This window comes from Kogia breviceps, chromosome 4 (genome assembly GCF_026419965.1).
Source record: "Kogia breviceps isolate mKogBre1 chromosome 4, mKogBre1 haplotype 1, whole genome shotgun sequence".
Lineage (NCBI taxonomy): Eukaryota > Metazoa > Chordata > Mammalia > Artiodactyla > Physeteridae > Kogia > Kogia breviceps.
The window spans coordinates 62,229,319-62,242,579 of record NC_081313.1 but is presented as its reverse complement, the minus strand read 5'-3'; the positions used below and the strand labels follow the sequence as shown (position 1 = coordinate 62,242,579).

General features: G+C 42.1%; 1 protein-coding gene across 1 annotated transcript in view; it reads left to right on the top strand.

Annotated features, from left to right (window-relative positions):
• Positions 1–13,261, top strand: part of ARSB (arylsulfatase B) — a 177,412-nt gene that overhangs the window by 106,189 nt on the left and 57,962 nt on the right. Inside the window, exon 6 of the mRNA XM_059061387.2 lies at positions 2,588–2,658. Within this exon, the coding sequence (XP_058917370.1) occupies positions 2,588–2,658 (71 nt within the window). The remainder of the gene's footprint in view (positions 1–2,587; positions 2,659–13,261) is intronic.

Below are 13,261 nucleotides of genomic sequence, written 5' to 3'. Positions count from 1 at the left end.
GTCCCCTGCATTGGCAGGCGGACTCTCAACCACTGCGCCACCAGGGAAGCCCGCATGCTAGTTGTATAAAGCACTGTAGAAAATAAAAGTCTTTTGTAGTCTCACCCCACCCATCCCCCTATCCCAGCTAACAGTTTGCTGTATATTTTTCCATATTTCCATTATTACCATCTTCCCTTCCCATGTATATATGCCTCTTTTAAAAAAATTCACCTGGAAATATTTCTAAAATCCATCACTTTCCAAAGGACTAGTTCCAGGGAATTGGTACATGACCTTCTCTAGGGATTTTAATAACTTTTAACATTTTGATGTGGAGTAACCCAAGATTTATGATACTTTATTCAGTTCCCTTAAATGTACATTTGGTTTTCCTGATTTATTTAATAACTTGGAGTCCCTAGGGTGTTTGGTTATTGTTTTAATCACTTGTCTTCTATTGTATTTCCTTGGCATATATCTCCAACCACATCCTTGTCAAAATATTCTGATTCGTACATTTTAAAAAGTAGCATCACAGCATGCTTAGGAAGGTTGGTTGGCTTTTGTTTTTTTCATCATGATTTGTATCATGATGATTCTGCCTGTGATGAAATTTCCCAGCAAATAATTCATCACTGGGATTACTCACAACCTTTAGTGTTCAAAATTCATCTCATCTTATTAAGTTCCCTTATTTTGCAATATCTGTGGCTCTTCTGAATAATGAAAAACTGAAATAAGTGAATAATATACAGATAAACTTTCTTTAAAAGTTATTAGAAAAATATGTTTTATTTAACCATGCCTAATACTTTGGGGGTATTCCAGTGAGCTCTGCTTTTAAAGATGAGAAATTTGGGGGTTCCTCCTTCTTTCTTGCATTTTTTTTGGATTTAATGAATTTTGTTTGGTCCTATCTTTGTTTTTAAGTTACCTTAAAATTTTAACATGCAAATTTTACTTAGCTAAATCTAAATTTAATGAACAGCTTTACCCTCTTCCAAACAATACAAAGACTTTAAAATGCTTTCATTCTGATTTCCCCTCCTGACTTACTTGCTATTTTTATCATCCAGATTTTAGCTCTGTTTGCTTGTTTTTAACCCCACAAATTAGACACCATCATCATCATTCTGTTAAGATTTTCTCACATTCACCATTTTCTTTGCTCATCACTCCTACTTGCATTCAGAGCTTCCAGGATCAAACCCTAGTTCCTGTCATTTTGGACCGGTTGACAGTCTCATGGTATACAGGTAGTTAGTTAAATGCCTCAGGAAGAAAATGAGAAGTCCAGGGAAATATCGCCCCCGCCATAGTGCTGCCCACAGGCCTAGAGGCATCCTTGCATATTTCCCTCTCACTCTCTAGTTAGTGGGTTTTATGGAATAGAGAGGAAAAAGGAAATCTTTTAGAATTCTAAAGTTAAACATATTCACTTTAAAGGACTGTCACTTATTCTGAGATTGTATTCATCCTACCTTTTGTTGCTATTAAAATTACCTTTATTTTATGGTGATGGTAGTTGAAAGTTTTTTGGTTTTGTTTTTAATTCATGAATTTTGTTTTAACATTTCCTTACTTGGCAAATACAACGTTGCCAATCACAATCCAGATTTTTTGAAAATTTATGGGTCCTTGAAATCCCAAGCCACTGCTATAGACAACTAGCTGTGCGTTTGGGGTGTGGACATTGAACCACCTGAAAACATGTCCTCTTATTTTCAGGGGCCTTATTGGTTATTCCTATGTGGACAAATCCTATGGTGTTAACAGTACTTTGCAACCTTTTATTGGATTATCAAGTAGTCCAACGATTGAAATTATATCTAACAACTTCTTCCATAAGGCTGAGTCTATACTAGCAAAATGACATGGGTGCCTCATGCACACCCGGCATACACCTGGTGGTGTTTATGCTCCCAATTTTTAAAAAACACCCACTACCCATTGTTTGGCCAGTAACTTACTATGGGCCTTTCTCATTTGTAACATGAGGGCGTTGGACTAACTGATCTCCAAGTTCTTTTCAACAGTAATGTAGGTTGTGATTATATTTGCACATACAATTTTAAAAAATCTTAAAGAAGTATTTCACATGTATTTGTATTACATACAAATTTCATGCTGTAAATTCAGACATGGAAGACATTCGTTTTTCTCACGCAGGCTAATATTTAAAAGGCATGTTGCATCTGTGATATGGGCGCTGCCATCTTGACAGATGCTCTTTCTTCATTTCCCTGTGACTGTTCAGCATGAAGTCTACACTGGATGACTTGAGTTCTCATTTCACTGCTGTAACGAATGGTCATGTTTAAGTACAGCCAGATTATTTATTGCAAAGGGTCACAGGACGCATTTTTTAATTGTCACGTGCTTGACCTTGAAGTTGTTATGTAAACATTCAGTCACTGTGACAGTATAGACAAGTGTTGACTACTTGAAGATGCATAACCACACATTCTGGAGGCCTCTGAATTCATGACCAAGTTGTTAACTGGCAGGTTTGTTATTTCCTGTAAATATGAGGAAAGGAAGTATTAAAATCATCAATACCCGTTTGAGAGAGGAAATTAACATTTTTTTAAAAATTCTTTTTTAGTGAAGGAAGCCCATCCCCCAGAATGGAGCTGCTGCACAATATCGATCCAAACTTCGTAGATGTTTCACCATGTGAGTACCTTGTTTATTGCTACTAATTTAAATACTGTTGGCTCACAAAGACAGTTTTATTACCTAGTGTCTCTCTAGCCTAATTCTCTTTCTCCAGTTGAGTTTGCTATAAAGGTAAACAGTTCTCCATGGCACCTGTTGTACCAATCTCACTGTGGCTTTGGTGCCACAAAGGGTGAATGCTGCTTAATGGCTTATATGACCTTATAAGCCATTTCCCTCTCCATGACTCAGTTTTCCCATCTATAAAAGGAGAACCCATGGGATCTCCGAGCCTCCTTCTAACTGTAAATGTCATGCTGTTGTTGCCCTGTTCTTACCTGAGAGTGTCAGAGCCTCCTTCTAGAAAACTCAAGGTCAAGTAAGCCACCACATCATCTGATCAGGCTGGTCAGGTGCTGCCAAGACCTGCTGGGTCTCATAAATCCATGATTTCCCTGGCAAGGCTGCAGTTTAGCTTGATTCTGCCTACTGCCTAAATTAACCCATAGGGAACCCTATTAATTCCTGCAGGAAAAGAGGCCATGTGGTGCTTTCACATCCCCACAGGTTGTAATAGTCCTATATAAATACCATGCTAGTGGCCCTGATATCCCTACGTCATGAGTTTGGGCCTGGAAAACCTTAACTATTAGGCCCTTTGCCCAGGTTCCATCATAAGGCCTCATCGTAAGACTGTCTGCAGAAAACAGTGCTCTTATACTCCCTTCCTTCACTTGGGTGCTCACATCTCCTCCTTTTAGACATACTGCTACCCCATCATTCAGGCTCTCCTTACTCTTTTATCCTCTCCAGTCTGTGTTACAACCTGCCTTAAGATTCCCCCTTCTGGAGAATGACCCCCAGTAATTCTGAGTATGTCTTCGGGCATTTGAGGTCCAGCTCACCTCGCCAGCCTCACTCCAGGCCCTCCTTGCCATCTTCTTGCCCTACTAGCCACTTGCCATTTCCAAGCATGCAGACCGTCATACTTATGTCTTGAACATGATTTTCCCTATTCCTGAAACACCTTTCCATGCCTCTCCACAATTTTTCCTCATCCCTTAAAACCCAGCACAAATGTCCCACCTCTGTGAATGCTTTCCAGAAGCCCTGGAAGAAGCAGTACTCCTTCCTCTGTGCACCCCCTTCATATGTATCTCTGTATAGTGTTCACCAAATTCTCCTGTATGTGCCTGCATTTCCCACTAAGCCGAGAGCTCTGGATATCAGGGTCTATGTCATATTTATCTTTACATCCTCATAAGTTAACACAAACACCCGGCACTTGGTAGGTACTCAGTGATGATTACTTAATGATTGAATGGACAGTTGGAGGAGAGTTGAAATGGAATAAAGACCCCCTAGAATCACTAGACCTGGAAAGGAAAGTGCCCTGAGATAGGTAGGAATGGCTACAGGATGGAGAAGTTTCTATTTTTATTGGAGTAAACAGACATCAGTGAGAGAGGCAAGGGTAGTAATATGTTCGATACGGTAGCCACGAGCCCTGTGTGACTACTGAGCACTTGAAATATGGCTAATTGTGGATCAAGATGTGCTGTGAGTATGCGCACATCCGATTTTGAAGACTGAGTATGAAAAATATAAAACATATATACATTTATTACTTGTTGAAGTGGCAATACTTTGGCTATATTGGGTTTAAATATATTGATTGCAATTTCATGTTTCCTTTTCCTTTTTTAATATGCTTTATAGAAAACTTAAAATCACATGTGTAATTTGCATTACATGTCTCTTGGTCTAGAAGAATTGTTCTAGAAAATGCTTGGAAATGATTTGATCAGCTGTGTGAGAGGATCACAGACCTATGATTAGTTACTGTGGAGCAACGTCAATCGTTTAAACTTTTCTCTGCCCCGGCACACCTAGGGATATGACACATTCCAGTCTGTAGCCGGCTCACTGCAGAAGTGATTGCTAACCAGGAGCCAGTCATATCAGAATCCCTCAGGGTGGCCAGAGGGAGGCAGGAATGATTTTTACAGCTTCTGAGTAATTTAATGCACTGCAAAGCCCAGCATAACCTCCAGGGATGTGCTGAATATGCTGCCCACATTACAGTGCTTTTGAGCTGTCCTCATCCACTAAGTTCCATCTACAAGTGAAAAGCCTTAAGCCCCCTTCACTCACTAAGCTGCATTTTGTCATGGCATCAGAAATGGGAGCTTGAGAACTATACACCCATGTGACCCGACCATAGTGCTGCTTGCCACGGGCTTCTTAGCACAACCTGCTGTGATTTTTGTGTCCCCTCAAGTGCCTCTAGCAAAGTAATAGCACAGGCAGAAAGTTTCACCAGTGTAAGAATTGGGGCATGGAAATCAGAAGAGAGAACTGTCTTAGCCTTGCCCCTCATAGAGTGTAAGGTCTTGAGCAAGTCCCTTCACTTTTCTTCAGCTTAGTTTCCCATATGTTAATTGCTGGACTTACTGAGATGCTTTGCTGCTGTCACAAGTTCAGAGACACTCTCTGGCTGCCTGCTGCTCCTTCCCTGCTCCTAGGAGTCCACTCCAGGCCTTCCTGTTGGCCTTTCCTGCCAGCCTGGGGACTCTTGCTCTAACCCTGAATGTAATGAGGGACGTTGTCAGGCCCTGCCATTGACAAAGAGCCACATTCACTGTTGGTTCACAAAAACAGGGTGTCCCCTACTGTGTGTACCTGCGGGTGGCAAGGTGCCGCCTCCTCCTTATGCATGGGCAATACCGGGGGGCCTTTTCTGCCCGCTTTTCATATCCATTTCACACCACTGTGTGGCAGAATTAGGAAAAGGGGGAGTTATCTTTGGGGTCCTGCACCTCCAGAAGATGGTGATACAAGCCCAGTTTCTTTTCTGGGCAATTAGTTTGTGGGGGAAAAATTAAATTCAGCTATAAGAAAATATGTATTTATAGGACAGCCAAGTCTGCATTGTTATATTCACAGAATATGTTTTATGACTATGTTCTAGAGGCTGTTGTGGAATAAAATCAGAAAGCAGCCAATCTAGGGTGTCAATGAAGGATTGACAATTGAGTCTGTGTTATCATAGAAACAGTTCTTTGGTTTCTAACTCCAGCACTTCCCAGATGATGTGTACTTACTTATGGGAGAAGAGAGTAATATTCCACCTCCGCCTTCCCCAAAGCCACTTCGTCACTTCCTCATCTGTGAGATGAAGACTGAATTAAGTGACCTCTAGGATTCCTTCTAGCTTCAGCATTCTGTGGGTTTCTGTATACACAGGACCTCAAGGGAGCAAGCTGCTTCCTCACTTTCTCCTTTTTCACCCTGCTGGAAAAGGTGCATGTGTTAATAAGCAGTGGTGTAGCCAAAGACATGGCTGTAAATAGATGAATACATGTGATAATGTTAGAAACATTATAAGCACTACAGTAATATGAATATTATCTGATTTTGCTGTTACTACATCCTGCCCACCTTTCTGATCCCCGTTCTAAAACATCACTGCATCATTCCAGTTTTTCACCTGCACTGTCTCCTTTAGCTGGTCTTGTTGGCAGTGGTGGACCAATGTCTCCTCCTGTCATGAATTAGAGGAATCAATGTTAGACTTTTCCCAGGGAAGCCCTTCCTTCCATGTAGGACCAGATCCCTCAAAATCTGGCCTCTTGGGTTTTAACATCTATACCACCTCCCTCTTATTCTAAGAGTAGAGGGCACCCCCAGAGGCCCTTCCTACTTGTGGAGTTAGGGTTTTTTCATGGCCACATACTCTTGGTAGGTTGTGGCTTGGGTACTAATAGTAAAAATATTTCCAAAGAAGACTAGTGTACACACACTCACACAAACACACCCCAGAAGTCATAGGATCTCCCATAGACCAGGATAAATAAAGCATAGAGATGTCTCGAAGAACCATAGATCCTACCCATTGGAATGGCTATAGGCAGAAAGGAAGGAATGGAGGAAGGAAAATAACAACTATTGATGAGGATATGGAGAAACTGGAACCCTTGTGCATTGCTAGTGGGAATGTAAAATGGTATATATAGCTGCTATGGAAACAGTATAGCAATTCCTCAAAAAATTAAAAACAGAACTACCGTATGATCCAGTAATTCCATATCTGGATATATACCCCCAAAGAACTGAAACCAGGGACTTGAACAGCACTATTCACAATAGCCAAAAGGTGGAAGCCACCCAAATGTCCATTGACAGATGAATGGATAAACAAAATGTGTGACATACATACAATGGAATATTATTATTCAGCCTTAAAAAGAAAGGAAATTCGAACATATGCTGCAACATGGTTAAAACTTGAGGACAGTATTGTAAATGCAATAAGCCAGTCACAAAAAGACAAATACTATCTGATGATTCCACTTACAGGAGGTATGTAGAATAGTCAAATCCAGAGACAAAAAGTAACATGGTGGTTTCTAGGGATTAGGTGGAGAGGGGAATGGGAGTTGCTGCTTTATAGTGGGTATAGAGTTTCAGTTTTACAAGATGAAAAGAGTTCTGGAGATGGTGGTGATAGTAGCACAACAATGTGAATGCACTTAACGCCACTGAACTATGGTGGTTAAGATGGTAAATTTCATGTTATGTATATTTTACCACAATTTTAAATATTAACAGTAAAATGTAAAATCCAAATAAAGCATAGAAACTCCATGAAGACAGGATCTATACCCTTTTCATTTACTGCCACATTCCCAGTGCATAGCACAAGGCCTACCATCATACTAAGTTCTCAATAAATATTTGTTAATGATGAACAGATCAACAGGTTAAAGTCTCTGTTTTATTGTCTCTTAGCCTTGAACCTAAAAGTGCCTCCAGATGGCAATTCACATTCTCCTCTTAAACCCTGAACTCCCGTCCTAACCTTTCATGCCTAAAAAAGAAGTAACACTCACAAGCTAGTTTTTATTTTAATTAACATGATCACATACAGATATTTGAAACGATTTATTCAGCATATAAATGCCCACCCTCACCCTTCCCCTAATTGAAACTATCAGATGATGTGGCATTTTCCCTGCCCTCTTCATTCCTTTCCCCTAGACCGCCTTGATGGACAAAGCCCCTGCCCCTATTTCAGCTCAGCCTGACTTCCCCTCTGAGTTAAGGGCGCTGCTTCTTCTTCCTGTTCTTTGTGCTCTGTTCCCATCCCTGCCTTCCTGGAAGGCTCCCTTTCATTGTTGCATTGGTCACGGGCTCTCTCAGTGCCCCCAAACCTGGCTCTACTTTTATCTCCCCCGCTGCCGGCCCCCATGGCCAGTGTCACACATGTGGGCTGGAGTTGCTTTCCTTTGTGCTTTGAGGAAACTTTTTATTCATCTTCAGAGGCTTTGTTCTCAGGTGACCTTGCATGGACACGTTCTCACGTAGTATCTTTTTCTTCCCTCCTTCCTTTCTAAGATCCTAAGATTTATTCTCCCCCTGTGGACGCCCCCCCGCCCCCGCATTTCTTTAAAGTGTTTCTTTCTAGCAGGCTGACCTGACTCAGTGTCTTTCTTCAGCATTACAGAGTGGGCGGTGGAGGAAACCCGTGCGGGAGCCTGAGGGAAGGGAGCCCGAGGGAAGGGGACGATACCCTTTAAGCTGATGTAATGGGAAAGCCTAAAAACATCCAAAGTGGTGGCGAGCAGCTGTGATCCCAGATTAGGCTCCGAGGTCCCACAGGTATGAATTCCACTCAACCTGGTTCTGAGGCACTCCAGCTCCAAGCTCTGTGGCTCCCCTCCGTTCTAGTCAGCCTGCCTCAAACCAGGAGGAGAAATGATTTCAAAGGCATTAGTTTGCCTTAGAGAAGATATATATACTGATCCTACAGGCCCCAGGCTTGGCCTGGGCTGTTCTGAGGTAAAGATGCTACGACCTCCATCTGTGAGCACAACTCAACTTGGAAGTCAGACGTGGCATATTCTGTGAATCGTCAGAATTCTCACATCTGTCCAATTGTGTAATGTGTACGTAGATACCCTACACACACGCACACATAGAAAGCACTTAGACTCTGCTGGCAGAAGCTTGATTAGAGATGAAGGGCCCTGACAGATGTTAGCATTTTCCACACCAAAGGCCAAGTCTTCAAAGTGATTCTATACAATGTTGTTACTATTTCATTGAAAGGGCCTCTTCTCTTTAAAGGTTATAATAGGATGTTATTTCTGCTCGTGATTACAGGGTGAAAGAACAGTCTTTGCTCTCTCCCCTCTCTCACGCATGCATTTCCTGTGCTGAAATCGCCAGATCCATACTCGAGATCCAAGAGTCATCCAGGTTTGCATGCTTGGCACTGCTCCGTGTTTCCGCTTAAGAGCAAATTCAAATCCATTCCCTGACATTAGGTTGCCATTTCTGAGATGATTCATTCAGGAGATACTGCCTGCCCACGACGTGCTAGGTACAGTTGTACGTACTGGAAATCACGTAGGCTTTAGGTTTTGTTGGAAGAGAACACAGACACAGCCCCTCACTTCCCTGCTTGATGGCTGTCAGTGGTTGCCAACTGCCTACAGCCACAGGCAGACTCCTTAGCCTACCTCTTACAACCTCTGTCTTTCTGCCAAAGCAACCCCTCAGCACCATTGCAATGCCCTCCGCCATCTTCCTTTGCTTCTCTCACCCTTCTCGGGGGCCCAGGTCACATACTGCTCCATGAAGCCCTGCCTGATCCCTCCAAACTAGAGTCCCTTGAGTTTCTCCAGAGAATCCTGAGACACTGAGCTCTTGCTTCCTCATACTGTAGTTATTTATATTCATGTGTATATTATATTCAAGAAGGGCAAGGTTTCATCAGCATAGCTCTCTCGATGCCTCATGTATAGGAGATTTAGACATACTGAAAGAATGAGTGCTAATAAACTAGTCATTTAAGTTCGTTATCATCCACTCATTTAATTAGAATAACTCTAGCAAGAACAATAACCTTATACATGATTTTCAAAGCATGTTCATTTCTTTCTGGGCATATTTGAGAAGTCGCAACACAGGACAACTTTCTGTCTTTCAGCCTGAAATGAGATGTTGAGCAGAATTTTAGAAGTTAGATGGGATACATGAGGCCAACCAGCCATCAGTGAGATTGCCCGTCATTCTAGCCGCTAGAAGGCACGTTGGCAGTCTGTTCATCTACCCGCTTTACAATCCAGATGGAGAAACTGAGGCACCAGGTCACAAACAACTAAGAGATAACAGACCTGGAACTCGGGGCTCTCCAGGTCCAGGCCTCACATATGATATGATCTACTGACTTCAGGGGTCTCTTTGCTTTCTGTTCTACACTGTTCTTTGTTTTTTGTTTTGTTTTTTTTTAAAGAAGATGTTAGGGGTAGGAGTTTATTAATTAATTTATTTATTTATTTTTACTGTGTTGGGTCTTCTTTTCTGTGCGAGGGCTTTCTCTAGTTGCGGCAAGCGGGGGCCACTCTTCATCGCGGTGCGCGGGCCTCTCACTGTCGTGGCCTCTCTTGTTGTGGAGCACAGGCTCCAGACGCACAGGCTCAGTAGTTGTGGCTCACGGACCTAGTTGCTCCGCGGCATGTGGGATCCTCCCAGACCACGGCTCTAACCCGTGTCCCCTGCATTAGCAGGCAGGTTCTCAACCACTGCGCCACCAGGGAAGCCCCTCTACACTGGTTTTGATGGAAAAGTATAATCATCTCACTCAAATAACAGCATGTTGATGGAGAATTATACATTTAAATGAGGCTGGGAAAACAGATCTCCTTGTGGCACTAACCTTGCTATTTCGCATGTAACCTGACTCTGTGGATGACGGCAGCTTCTCTTTGTAAAGCTAGTTATGGAAACCCGGCTGGTGCATTGTAGTAATTACTTTCGAGGCTGGTGGTGGGATGAGGCAGCAGGGTGTGGGGATAGGGCAGTGTAGCCTAATGGAACATACGGAGCTCTGGGGTGTCAGAAAGACCTGAATTTGAATTCCAGCTTTGACTTATTTCCTGTGAGCCGGTGGATAAGTTCTTTTGAGTTATCTGTTTCATCACCTATAAAATGGAGACAGTTATAGCTATCACCTGTAAATATGTCCAAACAATAACTAACAGCCTATATCCTGGCTGTCGGATTGGAGGTGCAGTGTCTGCACTTTTTATGTTATGTATTTCTGCAGTTTTATTTTTTAGTAATGAGCACGCATTACTTCCATAATCGGGAATAAAGCCATAACGATTTATTTCTAAAAACCAGCTTAGAGGGTTCTTATGAGATTGTAATATCTAGAAGGTTGCTGGGTTCTTAGTGAGTGGAGGTATGGGCCATACAGAGTTCTTGGTCTCTATGCCCACCTGTCCTGGGTCAGAGAAGCTAGCATGTGACAGCATTTGTCCTCAGCTATTAGCCCTGATACCCTGACTGCCGGAGTTCCATTCTTTCTCTCTATCAAATATAGGAGCTCATTTTACAGCTTGTCACAAAGTTAGCAGAATTTTGTGTCTTCTCTAGCTGCCAGTATTTTTCCGTAGCAGCTCGTCAAATTTTCCTTGGTCTGGGTTGGTACATACCCTCAATCCCAGAGCCTAAACACAGATAACTTTTCTCCTTTTGAATTTTCAAAGGCTTTTATTCTGCCCCCTTCACTTTGGGGAGTACTAAATGTGTTTGGAAATGTGGCCTTTCTGATGCCAAAGGCAGTCCCACAAGCCTCGTTTCCCATCCGCCCCACTTCACACAGTGCATCTCAAGTAACATACATCAAACCTTCGCTGTTAACACTTGGTGCTGGCGTACTGGCTTTCGTCCTGAGAAAATAAATAAACCAAACCAAACCCACAGCACTTTAAAAACACTAACTAATCCTCACCACAGGCCTAGACTACACAGAAATGGCAAATTCCACTGCCCCAATTTTATGTTTGGAGAAATCAGGGTAAGCACCTTTTTTAAGGCTTCTCAGGGCCAGATAACAGAAACTGACTTGAAGGGCTTGGGCTGGGCCTACCTCTGGGAGAAGGGCATCTGGCCATGTGGTTACTTGTCCAAAACCCCATTTACACATCAGCTTTTATTTCTCCCCCCAGGGTTACGATGATGCCAAATCCTCTCATTTCCAACTGACCGCTTATTTATTTGGTTACTTTTCTTTAATTCTGGTAGAGCTTAGAAATTTTAGCAATGGCTTCCAAGAGTAGCCTGACAATTCTAGTTTATTAGAAGGTCTATGCTGATTTTGATACTCAACACAGAAATAGACTACCGTCCAAATAGTCCCTTTCAGATCCAGCCCCTGTGCCCACTCCACCCTCCACACTGGAGCCTTCTTTGTACCCAGGCCTCTTCAAGATTTGGGGATGGCCAGACTGTCTCCTTTCTCTCCCAGTCTAGACCAGACATCTTCCAACCTCAATTCCCCAGTCTTACAGCCTGTAAGGGTAAAGATATATACCATTCTTGAAATTGTCAACCGCAAAATTCTGGAAAAACATAAAACCTCACTAAATTTTATGGAACAAATCCAGTGGAATTAAAGTGTATTAAGTCCACTTTCTAAATGTTGACTAATCTGGTCAGATTTTTTACGGGCTTTAGGGTGTTTATGTATAAGGCTGAAATGAAATTTTTTAAAGCATTTCTGAGAAGTACGCTGCAGAAAGCTGAGGACATGGTCTGCCTTAAGTAACCCATAATATAAGATGTTAGTAATCAGGCATTTATAGAATAAAATCTGCTACCACTGGCAGCAAATACCTAGAAGAATAAATACATGGTCCATGCTTCTGAAGAGCCTTTTGAATCAGAGGAAAAATATATATGCCCATAAAATGGTATTAACACAATTATAAAATAAAGTAGCAACAAATGATAAGTGATAATAAATCAAATACATAGGCATAAGGAGAAATGAAGAAATAATGAGAGGCATTTGGGGTGATTAAGGTAGACTTCCGCAGAAAGTATAGTTTTAAATTTATTATTTCAACAACTTTGGTTTTATCTTTCTTGATTTTAATGTGAATGAAAGAAAATAATAGTTAACATTGTATTAATTTTCTATTGGTGCTGGACCAAATCACCATAAAATGAACGACTTAAACCAACAGAAATTTATCTAGGTTAAAATATGGATCTCACTGGACAAAAATCCAGGGTGTCAGCAGGCCAGCGTTCCTTTCCGGAGGCTCTAACGGACAATCCATTTCCTTGCTTTTTCCAGCCTCAAGAGGCTGCCTGCCTCGCTGGTCACGTGGCCTCCTTCTTCCATCTTCTCCTTCTTCCATCTTCAAAACCAGCAGTGAAGAGTTGAGTCCTTCTCAGAGCACATCACTCCAGCCTTGCTTCCATCATCACACCTCCTCCTCTGAACTCTTCCATCTGTCCCTTCCACTTAAGAACTCTTGTGCTTACATTAGTCCCAGCTGGATAATCCAGGATACTCTCCCTATTTTAAGGTCAGCTGGTTAGCAACCTTAACTCCATCTGCAGTATGAATTCCCCTTTGCCATCTAACCTCACATACTCACAGGTTCTGGTCACTTGCTTACAGGTGATATCTTTGGGGGACCATTATTTTGTCTACCACAGATAACTACTCCGTTGCACTAGACTTGATGAAAAATACAAAAAGTGCTTATAATCGAGTTGAAGAGAAGAACAAAAACATACAAAAAGTTAAAAGAGAATC